Source organism: Lactuca saligna, chromosome 6 (assembly GCF_052625555.1).
Source record: "Lactuca saligna cultivar CGN05327 chromosome 6, ASM5262555v1, whole genome shotgun sequence".
NCBI lineage: Eukaryota > Viridiplantae > Streptophyta > Magnoliopsida > Asterales > Asteraceae > Lactuca > Lactuca saligna.
Window position 1 is genome coordinate 161,521,519 of NC_136422.1, and position 22,674 is coordinate 161,544,192.

The window sequence follows — 22,674 nt, forward strand, 5'->3', positions numbered from 1 at the left end:
GACCGACTGTAGATGGTTTGAATAACTTAGTCATTCAGGAAGAACGACTTAGTTATTTTGGAAGTCAAAAAATGTAAAGTGAAACACAAGAATAATACTTAATCCTATATGGCCCCAAACTCTTTAGTGTAAATAAAACCCTTTTATCTAAGCACCATATTGCTTACTTATTATTCATCGTTTCGGTTTATCAACTTAGTACTTGAATTAAAACAATAGTCATGCCATGCACCAAGCATGCACACTATGTTTACCTATGGTCCGTTGTTTTGTGAAATAGATCAATTGAACATGGCTCCAGTGATGCTCATTTCACAATCCCAATCCCTTTTGTAAATGTAAGAATACCAAACTCTTGCTATTTACTGTAATCCATTAGATTCTAAACTTATATGCAATGATCCCCTTGTAACGAATATGCACAAAGTCACCAAGATTTGGCAACAGAGATTACAGAGTATTCCAATGTAAAGCAATTCCATGGAAATGAAGTCTCATTTTCAAAGCACATTTCTTTGAACATCCTTCTTTGCATTAAGTTCTTTAATCTTACACAGATTCAGAGAATAACTTCCACCTATGGAAACAATTCCATATTCCCATTTTGACCAACACTTTTGAACAAGAGTTGCCTCTTTTCAAAAAAATGTAAATATGGTCCTTACTTTATACTTCCAATTGTCCATAAGTGATCAATCTTTGGTAAACCTCAGATTGTACTCGACAATTGCTTAATTATTTTAGTCATATATATATATATATATATATATATATATATATATATATATATATATATATATATATATATATATATATATATATATATATATTACATCATACAAACTCATAATTTTTATCAATATAACTGAATTACAAAACAAAAATTATATATTCATAGCGGTATGTATATTTCTTTTAAAACAAAATTACAAATTTACTAACAAAACTTCTATCATTGTAAGATAACATATATTTTTTCTTTAAATATTTAATTAGTCATTTCAATTTAAAATTATTAATAATATTTTCTCTATAACTATGGTTTCCACATATTTAAACCTAGTTACTTTTAAGTATTAAATATATGTTTTCCAGCACAAGTTAAAAAAGTATATACAGTTGAAACAAGGGATAATGACTTGAAAGGGTAACGAATTTTCGATTTTTATCACATTTAGTCACTAAACTTTTTTTCGTTATCTGTTTGCCATTGAACTTTTGAAACTGTTCACATTTACCCTTATGACCGGCTGTTGCCGGTCATAAGGGTAAATGTGAACAGTTTCAAAAGTTCAATGGCAAACAGATAACGAAAAAAAGTTTAGTGACTAGATATGAACAAAATCGAAAGTTTGTTTCCCTCTAAAAAGTTCAATGACTAAATGTGAACAAACTTCCTCTTGTATTATGTTTTAGCAAATTATTTATTTTTGTTAAATTGTAGCAACATTTGTTGATGAACAAATCTATAAAATAGAAAAAAAAAAAAAAAAAAAACCCTGAAAATATATTTAAAAAAAACCGAAATACAAAACCATTGGTTTGACATTTTCCAAAATAAAAAATCAAAATTTCCAATCTGATTTTGGTTTTACAAAAAAAATGAACCATTCTCACTGATGTGAATTATGACCATTGGTTTGGCATGTGAAATTTGTGACATCCCATGAATATGTAGTTACAACATCGTCTGAACTCGTAATTCATAGTAAGGGGTTAGAGTATCATCGCATGAATACGTAGTTACAACATCGCCTGAACTCGTAATTCATCACCTACAGGTTATAGGCTTGCTGGTGTTTCCACTGTGTTGTCTAGAATAGTCCGTGATCGCCATCTGTACTTTGGTAGATGATTACATCGCCACATTGCTGGTTAAGGTTATGGTATCTCCTTTCATCCTACATCACATATTCATCATCATTTGTATACCTAATTATCATCAGCTTTCTATCATCACATATCTCTCATCATTTTATTTCATTACACACCAACTATTTCATCTACCCATGTTTCATCCGCAACATATTTGTAGATATAAAATAAATATACCGTTTAAATCTTTTAAAACATGTATAAAATCGTTCATCCAGCATGGACAGCAAGTATTCAAATAATATGCACACATAACACGTAATTTATATAAAATACTTCATATCTATATGTAAGACGAAAGTAACTATATCTACCATAAAAATCCCATAAATGCTTCCTAACTTCGAACCCCAAGGTTTACTCTACTAAAGCTTCATATTCTCGGCTCTCTGAACCTAGAAGGGTCCAGATCTATCACACCAAAAAGCTCAAGATAACTCTTCCTCTCACTCTACACACTCAAGCTCGCTAGGGTTCTCACTTATGGGAAAGGTAGTGGCAATTAAAGGCCATAAGTGCCTTTAAATATGGCTCGTGCCCAAAGATTTAGGGTTTCTGCTAACAGCGCAGACTCATCGAGTCGCTTCACCGACTTGTCGAGTCCATTCATTAATCCGAGTCATCAGTCGCGACTTTACTCGACGAGTTGACACGTCAACTCGCCGAGTTTCTCTTCTTAACTCAAAAGAAAAATACTTAAATTATGATACCTGGAAATCCGGATGTTGCATTTTGTTTTTTTATTTCATAGATTTATTCATCAACAAATGTTGGTACAATTAAACAAAAATAAATAATTTTGCTAAAACATAATACAATAGGAAGTTTGTTCACATTTAGTCATTCAACTTTTTAGAGGGAAACAAACTTTCGATTTTGTTCACATTTAGTCACTAAACTTTTTTTCGTTATCTATTTGTCACTAAACTATTGAAACTGTTCACATTTTACCCTTATAACCGGTAACAGCCGGTCATAAGGGTAAAATGTGAACAGTTTTAATAGTTGAATGGCAAATAGATAACGAAAAAAAATTTAGTGACTAAATGTGACAAAAATCGAAAGTTCGTTACTCTTTCAAGTCATTATCCGTTGAAACAATTCCAAAGCATCCACAGGACAAACAAACTTAATGTTCAACAAATTTTACATATCATGCATTTTCAATATTTTCAAAATTGTTACGTCTAAATATAATATCTCCACTAAACAATGGATTTTGTGGTGCCAGGGTTAGTATATATTTGTATGCATTAAAAAAAATATAATATCAACTTTGTCGTGCTAAGCAATATATAATTAATATTAATTTACAAATATATACCTGTACACATTCAAGATTTACACACTAGATGGAAACGGTGACCTCTGATCATTAAACTTTTTTTATTTTAAAATCAGGTGGACTGATTTCATCTTAGGCTGCACTATAAATGGAGGTGGATACCACTGCCAGACAAACACAACCAAGAAAAAACACCCATTGAGATGGACATCTTCACTTTCTTCCCTTCATGGCTTTTTTCAACAGTATCAATTCTCTTATTTTCTTCGATCTTCATATATTCTCTACGATGGAAAAAAACATCCAAGGCTGCCCCTAACCTTCCCCCTAGTCCTCCTAGGCTTCCGATAATAGGAAACTTGCATCAAGTGATAGGTAAAAACTTCCATCAAATCCTATGGAAAGTCTCCCGAAAATACGGCCCTATTATGACTGTTCATTTAGGTGCCACACCATACGTCATCATCTCCTCCAGTGAATTTGCAAACCAGGCCTTAAAAACCCACGATCAGATACTTTGTAATCGTCCACGTTCCAAGGGTTTCAAACGACTTACCTTCGACTACAAGGACGTTGCTTTCTCCCCTCATGCTGATCAATGGAAGGAGATGCGAAAGGTTTTGGTAACCGAGTTCTTAGGTTCTAAGAGGAGCAGACTGTTCAAAAAAGTGGTAGACACTGAGGTCAAGGGCATGCTTGATTCTTTTTCATCAATGCCTTTGAATACTACCATTGACCTAGACGAGAGGCTCTTTCATCTTGTAACCGACATTGTTAGCAAGGTTGCAGTGGGTAAGAGCTATAGAGAAGAGACGTTTAGAGGTAAAAAGTTGAAAGAGATGCTTGATGATCTGGTCATCTCTCTTTGTGGCTCTGTTTCCGATATTTATCCAGGTAGATTAGGTTTGATATTAGACGAACTACTTGGGTTTAATAGAAGGCTTGAAAAGACTTTCAGTAATTTTGATGCCTTTCTTCAAATGGTTCTTGATGAGCATATTGATCATACTGGAACAAGTGACCATGAAAAAGATATGGTTGATGTATGCAGATCTCAGTTGACTACAAACGAAATGAAAGCCCTTTTGATGGTAAAAACTATTACTTTTCTTATTTAGATTTATATACCATATAAATTAATATTGTTTCTCAAAATACCATATAAATGTAAGTTAACTCTTATGATCTTAAACTTGATAATCAGAATGTGCTAAATGGAGCAATTGACACAACTACTACGACAATGGTGTGGACGATGTCTGAGATTATTAAAAACCCTAGAGTTATGAAAAAGCTACAAGAGGAAATTCGAAGATGCGTTGGAAGAAAATCAAGCGTTGAGGAATCAGATGTTGCAAATATGCCATACTTAAAGTTGGTGGTGAAGGAGGCGTTAAGATTGCATTCGACTGTTCCATTCTTGCTTACAAGAGAATGCGTAAAGCATTGTCAGATTGGTGGGTACGACATCTTCCCTGGGACAAGAGTGTTGATAAATGCATGGGGGATAGGAAGGGATCCAAAAGTGTGGAAAGAGACTGCATCCATTTTCAATCCGGAGCGCTTAGAAAACGTTGAGTTGGATCGCAGTGAGATGATTCCATTTGGAGGGGGCAGAAGAGCCTGTCCAGCGGCAAGCGTTGCTACTCAGATTGTGGAATATACGATTGCAAACCTTTTTTACTCCTTTGATTGGCAACTTCCAAGTGGAATGAAGAACGAGGAACTGGATATGGAAGAGGTAGGCTCCCTGATTGTTGTTAGGAAAACGCCTCTTTCCCTTGTGCCCGTAAAGCATGATTGGCAAGACTAATTCATAATCATTCGGTTTGGCATCGGAACAAGATTTGGGGAGTAATATACTAATATATATGTATGCAATAATATTATGATTTGAAAGTGTCACGGGAGCCCCATTATGTTATACCTAATTACTCAATATTTGATGCTTTAATTAAGGTACTTTGTAAAAATTCCTTAATCTACCCTAGAGTTAGCTGAGAATATATATATATATATATATATATATATATATATATATATATATATATATATATATATATATATATATATATATATATATATATATATATATATATATATATATATATATATATATATATATATATATAATGAAAAGTGTCAAATTGTCAAACAAAGTAGGAAGTGTCACATGCAAGGAAAAAAAACATTGTGTCAGTTGTCAAACAAAGTAGGAAGTGTCATGCAAGGAAAAAAAATACATTGTTGCTTCCATAGTTGGCTTCTTCCGAATATGTCAAAAAGAGGAATGAGAATACATTGGGCTGAGGGGTTATTTGGTAGGATACCAAGAAACAAGCCCTAAGGCTAATACAAATTAAGGGCCGGTTCATATCAAATAACATATTTTCTTATAAATTACTAAACGTCAAATAGTAGAAAAACGCGGGATATCGGATTAGAAATTTTAGTGAAATAGCAGCTTATCTCGTCTTATCTTACCAATCTTTTCGTCTCTGATATTTGTGTGACGGGTATTTTGTGAACTTAACCCCGCGAAACGCTATCCCACCAAAATTTCATAAACATCTATTTGTGTGTACGATGCCATCAACCCGAGCTCTTCCCCTTACTTGCGGAAGTACCTGAAACCAAAACTAAAACTGTAAGCACGAAGCTTAGTGAGCTCCCCAAAATACCACATACCATACAATAGCATATAAACACGTACTGAGCCTTGCCCACTGCATCGGGCTGAAGCCCGGAAACTGCATCGGACCGAAGTCCGGAACTGATTGGGACCTTGTCCCATGCATCGGACAGAAGTCCGGAACTGATTGCATCGGACCGAAGTCCGGAAACTACCTGGGCATAGCATAGCATAGCAAAAACACATATCAACTAGCATAACACACATGATCATAAAGTCATATACTGCATACTACGTCAGGCCGTAGCCCATAACACTTAACACATAAATCCTGTCTGAGCCACGAAGGCATCAAACAAACTAACAACTGTATCGGACCAAAGTCCGGAAACTACTACTACTAAACGGGCCGGCATTGTGGCCTTAGACCCGTTCATACTGGAAGGAAACTCACCTCGTAGCCTAGCTGCTGAAAGGACTGCTCTGGAAGCTGTCTGTTGCGTCTCCGGTTTCACCCCGGCTACAATATCCATGAGCACCATTAATCAAATACTGATAATAAAAATACTGCGGGTAAAATGACTCTCCTACCCCTGGTCCAAGTCAACCTAACTTTCAAAGTCAACATTCAGCTGACCTGACACGTCGAGTTGAGCTGCCAACTCGTCGAGTCCTTACTCTTACTTCCTTGATTCCACTCACTACTACTCATCGAGTTTTGGCGCAAACTCGGCGAGTTCATCTTCGCTACTAACACTCTAACAATCTGCATCTGACTCGCCGAGTTGTATGAACAACTCGTCGAGTTCTCCTTCATCAGATGACTATTCTAGCTGTGACTCGCCGAGTTGTATGAACAACTCGTCGAGTCTGTTCTTGAAGTATGAAGATGGCCTTGGACTCGCCAAGTCAGGGCATTGACTCGCTGAGTTCTTCCACGAATGAGTCTAACCCTCTAACTCACCGAGTCCACTTCTCACTCACTTGCTCCACTCGGGATAACTCGAAAAAGGAAACACAATGGACTCGCGACTCGACTCACCGAGTCAGAAGAACGGCTTGCCGAGTCGTATGCATGAAAATACTATACACTCGATTCTGCTTCAAACTAATCCATGCCATTAGTAGATCTGGGTTCCTGGGACTCGATTTACACGTAAAGTTTCCCACTTTACGTGTAAATAACATCAAATGGAAGTTTTAAGGTTAAAAGCACACTATAATAGTAGATCTAGAGCTTTCATGCAAAATGGATCCATAAAGGTGCTAGATCTAAGCTCCTGGAAATCAAATCTAGCTAGATCTGAAGGTTAATCAACTCCATGAGTCCTTTATGCCACTACTAAGCTAAGAAATGGTTTAAGAATGACTTCACAAAGGAGATTTAAGCATAGAAACAGAAAAGGGCCAATATATACCTTACTTTCTTCTGAAATTCCTCAAAGATCTTGGATCTCCTTCTTCTCCTCTTGATCTACCTTTCTTTGTCTCTCAAAATCTTCAAATAACACACCAAAATCACACAAAATGCAAAAAGGGCTCTAGGGTTTCGAGAATGAAGCTCTGAGGAGTGATGGGGGCTGACTTGAGGCCCCAAAAGTCGTTTATATAGGGTGCAAACACTTGAAATTAGGGTTTCGTCCAGACTGGCGGACTCACCGAGTCGCCAACTTAAACGTGCTCGAAATCGCGACCCAACTCGACGAGTCCAGCTACTGACTCATCGAGTTCCCCTTAAAACTTGAAGAAATGTAACAATAAATAACAATATAAATATCATACCAGAATTGGGCTGTTACAACCCTCCCCTACTTGTCTCAGACTTCGTCCTTGAAGTCTGCTGCCGAATCCAAGAACAACTCGGGGTAATGCCCCTGTATCTCCTCCTCGGACTCCCACGTCCACTCAGAACTCTTATGGTGCTGCCACTACACCTTTACCAACTGAATCACTTTGTTCCTCAAGGTCTTCACCTTCCGATCCAAGATTGCAACTGGCTTCTCGACATAATTCAGGCTGCTATCAACCTGAATATCCTCAACGGGCACTATTGCTGACTTGTCCACCAAACACTTCCTCAGCTGAGAAACATGGAAAGTGTTGTGGATCTGGCTAAGCTCTGATGGAAGATCTAACCGATAAGCAACCCGACCCACCCGGGCCAAAACCCTAAAAGGACCAATGAACCTGGGGCCCAGCTTGCGCCTCTTCCGAAATCTGATAACACCCTTCTAGGGCGAAACCTTCAGGAGGACCATATCGCCCACCTGAAACTCCAAATCTGAACGCCTCCTATCGGCGTAACTCTTCTGCCGATTCTGAGCAGTCTGCAATCTGCCACGAACCTGCTGGATCAATTCTGTCGTCTTGAGCACCACCTCGGTGCTCCCAATGACTCGCTTACCGACCTCGCCCCAACAAATCGGGGTCCTGCACTTCCTCCCATAGAGCATTTCGAAAGGAGGTCGATCGATACTCGCGTGGTAATTGTTGTTATACGAAAATTCCGCTAACAGAAGGTATGTATCCCAACTGCCACCGAAGTCTAGAACACATGCCCGCAGCATGTCCTCGAGGGTCTGAATCGTTCTCTCACTCTGTCCGTCCGTCTGATGATGGAAAGCGGTGCTAAAATGGAGACGAGTACCCATCTCGTCGTGAAACCGCTTCCAAAATCTAGAAGTGAAACGGACATCTCGTTCTGACACCACCGAAACAGGCACTCCATGACGTGCCACTACCTCCCTCACATAAATATCAGCTAACTTTTCTGCTGATATGCTCTCCTGAATCGGTATAAAATGAGCGCTCTTCGTCAACCAATCCACAATAACCCATATAGAATCCACTCCACGCGCAGTCCTGGGAAGCTTTGTGATGAAATCCATGGTAATGTCTTCCCATTTCCACACCGGAATGTCTAATGGCTGCATCTTTCTGTGAGGTCTCTGTTGTTCTACCTTAACCTTCCTGCAGGTCAGACACCTCTCCACATACCAGGCGACATCCCGCTTCATGCAGGGCCACCAATAATACGGTCGAAGATCTCTATACATCTTCGTAGCCCCCGGATGAATGGAAAACCGAGACTTATGGGCCTCATCCATCAACACTTGTCGTACGCCACCCCAGTACGGCACCCAAACTCTCCCGTGAAGGGTCAACAATCCTCTACTATCATCGTCAGAAGAAGCTACTCGGCCCACAATCCTCTCACACTTCTGTCTCTCCTCCTTGAGGTCTTCTACTTGTGCCTTCTTAATTTACTCCAATAATGGAGCAATCACCGTCATCCTCAAAAAAATGTCTCTGATCGGGGCCGCTACTGCCTTGCAGCTCAAGGCATCGGCCACTACGTTGGCTTTCCCCGGGTGATAAAGGATCTCATAGTCGTAATCCTTCAACACATCCAACCATCGCCTCTGCCTCATATTCAGATTCGGATGATCCATGAGGTACTTCAAACTCTTGTGATCCGTGTAAATGGTACAACGGACCCCATAAAGGTAATGTCTCCAAATCTTGAGGGCAAACACCACTGCCCCAGCTCTAAATCATGTGTAGGATAGTTAGCCTCGTGAGGCTTCAATTGTCTCGAGGCATAGGCTATCACACGACCTCGTTGCATCAACATTGGTCCCATACCTGTGATCGAGGCATCACAGTAAACTACAAAATCCTCCACTCCCTCTGGTAGGGTAAGAATCAGTGTCTCGCACAATCTCTATCTGAGGGTCAAACGCTACCTGATGATCAGGCCCCCAATAAAACACTACCAACTTCTTGGTCAGTCGGGTGAGCGGTACTGCTATCTTGGAGAAATCCTGGATGAATCTCCTGTAATACCCTGCCAATACTAGGAAACTCCGAATCTCGGATGGAGACCTCGGAACCTCCCACTGCATCACAGCCTCAATCTTGGCCGGATCTACCAAAATACCCTTCTGGTTGACGAGGTGACCAAGGAACTGCACCTCGCGTAACCAAAACTCACACTTGGAGAACTTCGCGAAAAGTTTCTCCCTCCTCAAAACCTCTAGCACCTCTCTCAGGTGTTCCTCATGCTGCTCTTGAGTCTTGGAATACACCAAGATATCGTCTATAAATACTATCACAGACCGATCCAGCATCGGCCTGCACACGCGGTTCATGAGGTCCATGAACGCGGCCGTAGTGTTGGTGAGCCCAAATGGCATCACCACAAACTCATAATGACCATACCTGGTCCTAAAGGCAGTCTTCTGCACATCCTCATCTCTGATTCGTATTTGGTGATATCCTGAGCGTAAATTAATCTTGGAGAACCAAGACGCTCCCTGTAGCTGATCAAACAAATCATTTATCCTTGGAAGTGGGTAACAGTTCTTCACCGTTACCTTAATCAGCTCCCGGTAATCTATACACATACGGTGCGACCCGCCCTTTTTCTTCACGAATAAAATCGGTGCACCCCAGGGCGAACTGCTCGGCCTGATAAATCCCTTGTCCAGCAGCTCTTGCAGCTGCGTAGACAACTCCTGCATCTCTGGGGGAGCCAACCGATACGGTGCCCTGGCTATCGGAGCTGCACCAGGGACTAGATTGATCCCGACCTCAACCTGTCTCTCAGGAGGTATCCCCGGTAATTCCTCCGGGAATACATCCGAGTAATCTCGCACCACCGGAACATCATCAACTGTCATCTTGCCCTTTTCCCAGGCATCTGAAACATAGGCAATATAGCCGACACAACCCTGCTGAAAGTAGCATCTTGCCCTCGCTACTGAACACAGAACTGGCCCGCGTTGTGGCTTCTCTCCCTGAATCACTAACTGTAGCTCGCAATCTATCACCGCTCCATTGGGGTTCAGCCAATCCATGCCTACTATGACTTTATTCCCTCGCAGGGGAATAGGGACCAAGTCCACCGGAAACTGCTCATCGAACAACTGCAGAGAATACCCTCTGTGCACCCTTGCCACCCTAACGGTCCTATCAGCTGCAATCTCAACCTCAAGTGGACAATCTAGCTTCGCTGGAGCTCTGTTAAACCTCTTGCTAAGTCCAAGAGAGATGAATGATCGGGTAGCTCCCGAATCAAACAATACCGTAGCTGAAATGCCGTTCACTGAGAACGACCCTATACAAAACATATAACCATAAGACACAATGAAGAAATAAATACTGAGATAAGGGAAAAATACATACCCATCACCACGTCAGGAGTCGCTCGCGCCTCCTCTGTTGTCAGCTGAAAAGCCCTACTCTTTGCCACCGGCGTCTTAGCTCGGCCCTGACGGACATCTGTAATCCTCAAAGTAGCAGGAGCAGGTGCTGACACCTTTCCTGCAGCAGCTAAAATCGGACACTGGGACTTTTTATGTCCCCTCTGATTGCAATGGAAGCAAATCAGATCTGATGCTGCAACGGCGGTAGTAGTGGCTGTACAATCTCTGCTCATATGCCCAGTCCGGCCGCACTTGTAGCAACTGGCACTCCCTGCCTTGCATGCCCCGTCGTGCAATCTCCCACACTTGCCACACCAAGCGTGGCTCTGCTGATTCCTAGCTCTATGATCTGAACCCCTGGGCTTTTTGCCCGCATTCCTTACACCTGGAGCCGCCTCCGGCTTCCTCTTCCTCTCCATCTCAAGGTCAATCTCTCTCTCTCGAGCCCTAGCAATCATGTCATCCAACATTTTGCAGCTGGACCGGCTCACGAACTGGCGGATATCACTCTGCAACATCTCATGATAACGAGCCTTCTTCATTTCCTCATCAGCCGCGTACTGAGGAACGAAAAGTGCCCTCTCCCTGAACTTGGCGGTAATTTCCGCCACCATCTCAGTAGTCTGGGTAAGATCCTGAAACTCGCGGGCTAACTGCTGCACCTCAATAACCAGTGCGAACTCGGCTCTGAATCTGGTAGTCAAGTCTGCCCAAGTCATGGCATCCAAAGCTACATCATCCCCGATGGCATGACCAATCTCCTCCCACCAATCTCGTGCCCTATCCTTCAGAAGACAGGATGCCAATCTGACCTTGTCCCCCTTGGGACACTGCTAGTGCAGAAGGCGTTGGCCACATCTGCCAACCATCTGGTGCTCGCTATGGGGTCCCGCGCCCCGTGGTAATCTGGAGCTCCACATGCACGGAACTCCCTGAAGGTAAGCATGCGCGACCCCATCATGGCCGCTACCTCAGCACGGAAAGTACTCAACCTCTCGTCCATCATCTCTAAGATACCCTCCTTGATCGAACCGAAGATCACAGGAGTCTGCTCAAGTATGGTGCAAGTAATCTCTGAAGAGAGAAACTCCCTGGTCTCCTCATCCAACTGCCCGGCCTCCGGGCCTGATCCTGATCCCCCTCCGGCACCTGAACTGCCAACTGCTGGTCTAGGGCGTAATTCCACCATTCTGAAACACAACATAATAAATGTCAGGAACACTGATATATCTTGTGGAATCACTACTACCAAAAGTTTCCTGGTCTCATCTCAGCTTTCCTTGATTCGAGTACGGATCCTATGCTTCCAGTAGTACGGGCCCATACTACCTTCCACATCTATCCGTACTTTCCTCAAGTACTGCCTCGACTCCACCAAGTCACTATTACTGCTAATGATCTCTGCTACTCTCATCCTAGGCTTTCCCTAGGGAATTCTCTGACTATACCTGATCCATTCCTTGGCTGCTAAAATCCTCCTTGTGATGCCAATTAGCCAGCACCTGAACACCATCACATGCGGTGAGGCTCAGATAATCCTTCAAGTAAAAGACTCATCCCTACAACGGTTAGACTCACACAAGAGTTGCGCAATAGGGCTAAGTCTAGCACTCTGAGATTATTTAACCCTGTTCACATGTGACGTGACGCTTTCACCTAATGGCTAACTCCCATCACTTAGAGTCCCACAAAGCACAAAGCAAGCAACATTCAGACATTGGAGACTACTCAAGCAATTCTATCCTCATAAGAGGGAAACTATACTAGCATACAATGCTAAGCTCACATTATCAGGCATAACACTAACAGGCTATCCTACTACTGACTACTCTATGCTAGCATGCAATTCTTATAAGGCTGAAACACATAAAGCAGACATATAAGGCATCCTCCTAGATCCTTAGTTCTATACTAGCATGCTGTTCTACTGAAACTGAAACTGATATTCATAACATAACTTGTATGGGTAATTTGGGAGTACTTACTTGAGCTCGGCTGATTGCATGCACCACACCCCTTTTCTCTTTTCAAAGTTTTTATCTTTCTTAAAAATTTCTTTTTACTTTTCTAAAACTCTTTTCTTTTGCAAAACATTTTACCATTTCCTTAGTTTAAGTTCAGACACACCCGGAAGTGTGCCCGAATCCCTCAAACCAAGGCTCTGATACCAACTTGTAACATCCCAAAATACGACCCAAATTTTTTGTTTAAATAGTAATAAGAATCATATACTGATCATCATATCATAAAAACCATATGTCAAATATCTCAACTCATAATAAAATGTTGTGAAACAACTGTATCAAATCAAACTATGAATCAAAACAAACTCCCAGGATAAAGACTGAAGTTGTGGTGTGTGCGATGCCATCAACCCGAGCTCTTCCCCTTACTTGCGGAAGCACCTGAAACCAAAACTAAAACTGTAAGCACGAAGCTCAGTGAGCTCCCCCAAAATACCACATACCATACAATAGCATATAAACACGTACCGAGCCTTGCCCACTGCATTGGGCCGAAGCCCGGAAACTGCATCAGACCGAAGTCCGGAACTGACTGGGACCTTGTCCCCTACATCGGACCAAAGTCTGGAACGAACTGGAACCTTGAAACCTGCATCAGACTGAAGTCCAAAACTGACTGCATCGGACCGAAGTCCGGAAACTAACTGGGCATAGCATAGCATAGCAAAAACACATATCAACTAGCATAACACACATGATCATAAACTCATATACTGCATACTACGTCAGGCCGTAGCCCATAATACTTAACACATAAATATTGTCTGAGCCACGAAGGCATCAAACAAACTAACAACTGCATCAGACCAAAGTCCGAAAACTACTGCTACTAAACGGGTCATCATTGTGGCCTTGGACCCGTTCCTACTGGAAGGAAACTCACCTCATAGCCTAGCTGCTTAAATGACTGCTCTGGAATCTATCTGTTGCGTCTCCGGTTTCACCCCGGCTACAATATCCATGAGCACCATTAATCAAATACTGATAATAATAATACTGAGGGTAAAATGACTCTCCTACCCCTAGTCCAAGTCAACCTAACTTTCAAAGTCAACATTCAGTTGACCTGACTTGTTGAGTTGGGCCGCCAACTCGTTGAGTCCTTACTCTTACTTCCTATATTCCACTCACTACTACTCGTCAAGTTTTGGCGCAAACTCGGCGGGTTCCTCTTCGCTACTAACACTCTGACAATCTGCATCTGACTCGCCGAGTTGTATGAACAACTCGTCGAGTTCTCCTTCATCAGATGACTATTCTAGCTGTGACTTGCCGAGTTGTATGAACAACTTGTCGAGTCTGTTCTTGAAGTATGAAGATGGCCTTGACTCTCCGAGTCAGGGCATTGACTCGCCGAGTTCTTCCACGAATGAGTCTAGCCCTCTAACTCACCGAGTCCACTTCTCACTCACTGGCTCCACTCGGCATAACTCGAAAAAGGAAACACAAGGGACTCGCGACTCGACTCGCTGAGTCAGAATAACTACTCGCCGAGTCGTATGCATGCAAATACTATACACTCGATTCTGCTTCAAACTAATCCATGCCATTAGTAGATCTGGGTTCCTGGGACTCGATTTACACGTAAAGTTTCCCACTTTACGTGTAAATAACATCAAATGGAAGTTTTAAGGTTAAAAGCACAATATAATAATAGATCTAGAGCTTTCATGCAAAATGGATCCATAAAGGTGCTAGATCTAAGCTCCTGGAAATCAAATCTAGCTAGATCTGAAGGTTAATCAACTCCATGAGTTCTCTATGCCACTACTAAGCTATGAAATGGTTTAAGAATAGCTTCACAAAGGAGATTTAAGCATAGAAACAGAAAAGGGCCAATATATACCTTACTTTCTTCTGAAATTCCTCAAAGATCTAGGATCTCCTTCTTCTCCTCTTGATCTACCTTTCTTTGTCTCTCAAAATCTTCAAATAACACACCAAAATCACACAAAATGCAAAAAGGGCTCTAGGGTTTCGAGAATGAAGCTCTGAGGAGTGATGGGGGCTGACTTGAGGCCCCAAAAGTCGTTTATATAGGGTGCAAACACTTGAAATTAGGGTTTCATCCAAACTGGCGGACTCGCCGAGTCCGGAATATGGACTCACCGAGTCGCCAACTTAAACGTGCTCGAAATCGCGGCCCAACTCCACGAGTCTAGCTACTGACTCGTTGAGTTCCCCTTAAAACTTGAAGAAATATAATAATAAATAACAATATAAATATCATACCAGAATTGGGGTGTTACAATTATTTAGTGTGTGGTTTCGGACTTTTAGGTGAGCAACTTTTATGTTCCGCAGGCTGAGGTGAGTCTACTCACTACACTCATAGGTAGAAGGCACCAAGGCCGGCCCATTAATTGACATGAAATGTTTAGTCATGGAGTAAGTAATGGTTTGCTATTTGGTATATATATGATTTATGTAAAGACCATCGGAGGAGCCCATGACACTTAGTAAGACAAGGGGAGGAGCCCATAGCTTGGGGATACAAGACCATGGGGGACAGCCCATGGAATTTTCAGTGAAGACCATGGAGAAAGTTGGCGAAATTGTATGTATGTGTGCATGGCATTATGTGATTATATGTTCTATGTGTTTCGGGAAACTCACTAATTGTATGCTTATAGTTTTGTTGGATGTTTCAGGTACTTCTAGCTCTAAGGGCAAGGGCCCGGCATGGTGGCGCGTCGTGTATTCTCCAATATTTTTGCATTTAGTTTTTATATTCTGATCTTTAAAAACACTATGGTCATGTAATGGGATTTTTGGAAATAATCGTGGTTAGAACGCAAACTGAGGAGGTGGTAAAAATTGTTTTCAAAAAGAAACCAAAGGTTAATCTTTTTTCCTGAAAATGATTTTTGTATGAAAAGGGGAGAGTGCAATGTGCGTAATCGGCCGAGCTCAAGTAAGTGTTCCAAATATGTTAGCCATTATATAGTATATATGGAAATTGATACTGAACGGATTATTTGCTAAGTGTATGCTTTCAAAGTTATACATGCTTAGGATTTCATAGCCCTATAATGAGGAAATCTACCTTATTCATGTTCCTTGTCTGACGTGGTTTAGGGTAGAAGCTTTATTTGATAGTCTATGTTATTTTGTTTGTGTATAACTTGCATACATAAGGCAGCCTGCTACGATTAGTTTGAGTTTCTGGTTTGATGAGGATTGAGAAATCATAAAATAGTCTAGTATCTGAGTTACTGTGGTGCTTATGGGTCGTGAAATATGATTGGGTGAATTACGAATATCAAGGATGGCCTTGGGGAAGGTACATGAAGGTGTGGAAGTTAGTATTGGGGTCGTACTACTGAAAGCATAGGACCTGTACAGGTAGGTGAGGAGGAATCCCTTTCAAATTCCTTATCATTGTTATTTGTGATATTTTCAGTTGAGGATGGTGATGACCACGCGAGGTTTAGGTTCAGGATCAGGATCGGGATTGGATTCAGGCTCTAGTGTGGAGCCCATTAATGAGACATTGTGAGATCTTATCACAACCGAGGTTACTTGTGGAATACTTGACACTACCCCTGTGATATTTGGTACTGTGAAGGAGGGTATCATGGAGATCATGGAGGAGCGGCTCAGGTCTTTCCGTGCCAAAATTGTCGCAGGCCATATAGGGGCATGAGCTCCATCGTTCAAGGAGTTTATGGCTTGTGGAGCATCTGAGTTCTTTGGGGTCAGGAATCCCATCACTAGTCGATGTTGGGTGGCAGACATGGAGAATGCCTAGCGTACGAGCTCTTGCCCAGAGACAGCAAAGGTGGGGTTCGCATCTTCTATATTGAGGGACCAAGCACGAGATTGGTGGGAGGAGGTGACCCGCAAGGTGGGAGCAATGGGTGTGGTTGAGATGTCGTGGGAGGAGTTTGTAAGGATGTTTGATCAGGAGCTTGTTCCATCCATTGAGGTGAAGCATTTGGTAAGGGAGTTCCAAGATTTGCTATAGACTACCGAGACTGTGGCTGAGATCACCGCCAAGTTTTGGGAGTAAGCACTATTTATCCCGCAGTACACTGTGGATGAGGAGATGAAGAGGATGAGATATCATTCCATGCTGATGGATGATATCCAAGAGTTTGTGAGATTTTCAAGGTGTAAGGCTTAGGAAGAGGAAATTGAGTTAGAGCTCCACATGAAGTGGATGCCGGAGCAGGTTCAGGTGGCTGTGGGTCACCTTAAGAAGCCTAAGACCTCCAATCCATCCAGCAGGGGCCAGCAGGGCCATAGCCGATGTGCCTAGTGTGGTAAGCCGCATAGTAGAGCTTTTCGGGCAGTAGGCTCGATATGTTATGCTTGTGCTCAGCAGGTCCATATGAGCAGGGATTGCCCCAAGAAGGGCTTGATTTGTTTCCACTGCAACTAGGCCAGTCATAAAAAGGCCGATTGTCAGTGGTTGGATAGAGTAGGAGGAACGATGACGGCGCCTGCACCCACCACAATGAGGATTACTGATGGCCGTTGGATCAAGGCGAAAGCTCCTACAGTGAAGAGTGGCGCATTTCAGCTGATAGTATAGGAGGCCCATGCAGCACTAGACGTGATGACTGGTATGTGATCTATTATTGTATGGCTTATTTTATTGTTATGCTTATGTTGTTATGATCTTATATAGGGACCTTCATGGTCCATGGTTTGTCGACTCATATTATTTTTTATTTGGGGGCTACCCAATCATTTGTATCTCTTATGCTCAACAAGAAGTTTCGATATGCTCTGGGGACTTTGGATTCCTCACTCGAGGTGGAGATTGCGGATGACCGCACTGTGAGCGCTACAAGGGTATTTCAGGGGAGTGTTCTGAATAGATTTGAAGAGAGGTTTCCTATCGATCTGATTTTGATAACTTTATGAGGATTGAAGGTGATCATCGGGATAGATTGGTCGGGGCCCAATGGGGCCATGATAGATTGTGCGCGTCATTTACTGAGAGTTCGAACGCCACGTAGGGGAGAACTGGTTATTCGTAGAGAGAGAGTCTCACATGGTTTAGCTCTCTGTTTGGATGTGAGAGCTAGGAAACTCTTTTAATAGGGTTGTTCTGGGTTTTTGGCTTATGTTTTGGATACGAGGGTGGAGGCCACATCAGAAATGATCAGGGTACTCACTGTGCGAGATTTTCCTAATGTAATTCCAGAGGAGTTTCCTGGGGTGCTTCCCGAGAGGCAAGTGGAGTTTCATATCGATTTAGTTCCTGGTGTGGTTTCGATAGCCAAGGCGTTGTATCATCTAGCTCCTCCTAAGATATAGGAGTTGTCTATGCAACTTAAGAAGCTGCTAGACCGGGGATTCATTCGTCTAAGTAGTTCCCTGTGGGGAGCTCCTATCTAGTTCGTGAAAAAGAAGGATGGGTCACATAGGATGTGTATTGATTATCGGGAGCTGAACAAGCTAACTGTGAAGAACTATTATCCGCTTCCGAGGATTGATGACTTGTTTGATCAGCTTCAGGGTGCATCGTGGTTTTCCAAGATTGATCTTCAGTCAGAGTATCATCCGATGAGGAACAGGGATGAAGACATACTGAAGACGACATTCAGAACTCGTTATGGTCATTATAAGGTTGTGATGATGCCATTTGAGCCTACCAGTGCCCCGACAACATTCATGGATCTCATGAACCATGTTTGTAGACCGATGTTGGATCAATTTGTGATCGTCTTTGTTGATTACATTTTGGTCTATTCAAAGACCAAGGAGCAGCACAAGCAACATTTGAGGGAGTTTTTTAATACCTTAAGGTTATAGAGGTTTTATGCCAAATTCTACAAATGTGATTTTGGTTGCATGAGGTGCAGTTTCTGGGGCACATCATTAGCCACAGGGTATTTTGTTAGATCCAGCCAATATTGAGGCGGTAATGCGTTGGGAGGTTCCGAAGAACGCATCAGCTTAGTGGGGGTATTACCTGAGATTCATCCATGATTTCTCAAAAATTGTCGCACCCTTGACCCATTGGACCAAAAAGAGTGTGACTTTTCGGTGGGGTCTAGATCAGCGGTCGGCATTTAAGACATTGAGGTAGAAATTATTTGAGGTCTCGATTTTGGCACTTCCCAAGGGAGTGGATGATTTGTAGCATATTACGATGCTTCTATTTCGAGATTGAGAATTGTTCTGATGCAGTGGGGGCATGTGATTACTTATGCCTCGAGGCAGCTAAAGCCTCATGAGGCAAATTACCCCACTCATGATTTTGAATTGGGGGCAGTGGTATTTGCCCTCATGATTTGGAGACGTTATCCATATAGGGTTCGATGTACTATCTTCAATGAGCACAAGAGTTTGAAGTATTTGATGGATCAACAAAATTTGAATATGCATCAGAGGGGGTGGCTAGATGTGGTGAAAGATTATGATTACGAGGTTTTGTACCACCCCAAGAAGGCCAATGTAGTGACCAATGCTTTAAGTCGTAAGACGAAGACTTCCCCAATCCGAGAAGTATGTTAGAGGATGACGATAATTTCACCTTTATTGGATAGGGTTAAGGAGGCCCAAGTGGAGGGTTTAAAAAAGGAGAACTGGAAGACTGAGTGTATTCGGGGGCATATTCCATTTTGTGTTCGGCAAAACACCAAAATACCCTCAAGGTCAAACTTGGTCAACCACGGTTAAAGCCAAAGTCAACATTCCAGGTCAATTTTCCATGTTGAGCCCAACTCATCGAGTGCATCTAGCAACTCTTCACGTTCCTTGAGTGTTCAGAAAATCGAAAACTCAGGTCAACTCGCCAAGTTGCCTGAGTAACTCATCGATTTCTTTAGTGTCCAGGAGGCCGAAAGCACAAATCAACTCGTCAAGTCATCTCACCCACTCGCCGAGTTCACACAAAATCCAAAAGGTGGGGTAATTTGATCCAACTCGTCAAGTTGGCTCAACAACTCGTCGAGTTCCTTCAATCTTTTTCATATCTGGACCTTTCCAGTCGAATCCAAGCCCCAAACTAGAGATCCAATCCCCTAGGGTTAAGATACCATGTAAAGTTGCTAAGTTTATGTTCATGCATGGCATCCAAGGGGTTAAAATACTCTTATAAAACTTAATAAGGGGTTTAGGTCATGAGGAAGGGTCATAACCTAATAAATATAACAACTTTACGTCCAAAGAGGCCATAAGGAGTCCAAATATGAAGTCATGTCCTAAAGACAAGCTCAAACCCAAGAGTGACTCCGTTTTGCACTAGAAATAACCATACTATTGCACAAGGGAAGATCTAAGAAATGGAAATCCAAGGTAAAGACTTTTTACCTCCAAAAGGTTGCCAATACAGAGTACACGTCAGATCTACAACCTCTCCTTTTGCTCTAACTTCTTCAATTTCCAAATCCCTTCACAATCACACCAAAATCACTCTCAAAAGCTCTCACAAACACTCAAGAACACACAAGGCTCGAATTAGGTTTTCTCTGGGCTGCAAATACGATAAAGGAGGCCACAATGAGACATAAGTTCTTTATATAGGGAACAAAGCCCTAAAAATTAGTGTTTTCCTTTACAGCGTCTACTCGTCAAGTTGAACCTTCCAACTCACCGAGTAGACCCTCCATCCTGCGTCCATAATGATTCCTACTCGACGAGTTGGAGCTCCCCAACTCGTCAAGTCCCAATCCAAAACCCTAAAATGTAGAGAAATAATTGATAACTGGAACGAGCGTTACATTATAGATCCAGAATCCTTCCACTTTTTGCAGTTTCTTTGAGGTATCAAGTTTATACCTTGGCTTGTAGATTTTGTAGTCTCCTTTTTGGGTTATTAGAAGATTTAAGTCATTTTATGGACTGTTATTTTAGATATGAGCTTGATATGGTCTCCTTTAGCATAAAGGTGCAAGCTTTTTGGGATTCTTAGTCACATGCATGCATTAAGTCCCTTAATAAGTCCATTTTAAGCATAAGAGCTTCATTTAGCCATGCTTGAACGTAAATTTAACAACTTTATGTGATTTTCTAGCTCAAGGAAGTTAGATCTATGTTCTGCAGTTTTTTAAGGGGTTAAGTGTTAAAATGGCTAAATAGGGCGAGGATGTTGGGCGTAGAAGCAGACACACTTAGCGTACAATCCTTCAAGCGAGTATGTTGTATGTACGTGCTGAATACGCCCCACGTACTCAGTTTGTTGGGCCTTGCAAGTTTGGGCTTCAATTATGGCCTATTCTTTGGGCTTAGTGGCTTGGGGCCTTGTTGGGCCACCTAAATGTAAGTATCCTAGACTAGGAATATTTTGTGGGCCTTTGGGTAAGGCTTATGTGGGGATTTTGGCCCAATTTTGGAAAATTGGGCCATATGTAGTACTTAGATGGATAATTGGTTTTTGGGCCCTTGGATTGAAATTTTACGCCTTAGTCTTGGATCAAACTAAGTACGGGGATTAAATTGTTTTTCTCCTAATTAAGGATTGAAGGATATAGTTTTGACTTCAATTGTTAATTGGGTGTCATTTGATATTGATAGCTCGTGGATTCATCGGACTAATAGCCAGGGATTATTAGTGTGATTCAGCATCGTGAGGTGAGTTTCCTCACTTAGTTTAACGGGTCGAAGGCACCAATGTCGACCCATGATGATACTATGTTAGTATGCTAGTTGTCTGCGTGACTCTTTCATATGTTATGTACTTGTATGCTTATCGAGCAAGCTCGATGTTGGCTAGGGCTCGATGACCATATTGTATGCTATGTATCTTTGTTGTTATTGTATGTGTATGTGTTTATTTGTAATATGTATTATGTATTCTGGGTGGGGCCCGATCTGTATACCGAGCGGGGCTCGATGTCGGGCGGGGTTCGATGTCTGGCGGGGCCAATTCTATGTGTATTATGTATGGTATATGGTATTTTGAGGAACTCACTAAGCTTTGTTCTTATAGTTTTCGATTTATATTTCATGTACTTCCTGTTCCAAGGGGAAGGGCTTTGGATGATTAAAAGGCATACACCACCTAGTTCTGCTTTTTGGTGTTTTAATCTGATTGTTATGATGTTTTATACATTATTTTGTTTGACTTGTATTGATGATGTTTTGGAAATGTTGGTGTTGTTAAATTAAAAATGAAATTTTGGATGTTACAAAATATTATTTGACTGTTTCAATGGCCACAAATTTTATTGTTGATATGTTAGAAATATTCCATGCCCAACCTTTAGACAAACATCATGCCCAAGATAAGATAATATAAATCTCTTCTCCACGTTGAGTCCTAAGAAGACGATTAAAAATTAATTTTAAAATAGAAATCCAAAAAATCAAAGCTTTTTTTAGAGAATGTTTTGAAGGTTTCATCCTATAACAAATTATCTTGGACTATTTTCAATAATAAGGACAAGGAGGGAAATCATATATCTTGGAACGATGAGAAATAAAATTAAAGAAATGGGCAGAACAAAAGAAGATGTATTTTTGTCCAATGACCATTAATTAAATACACAATAAGCATGATTCATCTGGTTTTGTCGTGTACCTTGTTTTATCGTGTACTACATAACAAACTAGTCGTACCTAAATTTGTTATCTAGATGATGAAGCCACTCAAGATGGTTCGAAAACTGATTTTCAACATGAAAATATAAGCTTTTAGAAAAATGCACAGGCTTAAACGTAAGAACTAATAATATTTATATTTTATGAAGAAAA

General features: G+C 41.6%; 1 protein-coding gene across 1 annotated transcript; it reads left to right on the forward strand.

Annotated features, from left to right (window-relative positions):
* The first annotated feature begins 3,322 nt into the window (after positions 1–3,322).
* LOC145001679 (eupatolide synthase-like) lies at positions 3,323–5,133 on the forward strand. Its single transcript, XM_078961027.1, has 2 exons — positions 3,323–4,251; positions 4,365–5,133. The coding sequence occupies exons 1-2, from the start codon at positions 3,364–3,366 to the stop codon at positions 4,971–4,973; spliced, it is 1,497 nt and encodes a 498-aa protein (XP_078817153.1). The 5' UTR covers positions 3,323–3,363; the 3' UTR covers positions 4,974–5,133.
* The last annotated feature ends 17,541 nt before the right edge of the window (positions 5,134–22,674 follow it).

Coding starts and splice junctions, on each gene's coding strand:
- LOC145001679 (XM_078961027.1), top strand. CDS start 3,364: ATGGACATCTTCACTTTCTTCCCTTCATGGCTTTTTTCAACAGTATCA. Junction 4,252..4,364: donor AAATGAAAGCCCTTTTGATG/GTAAAAACTATT, acceptor CTTGATAATCAG/AATGTGCTAAATGGAGCAAT.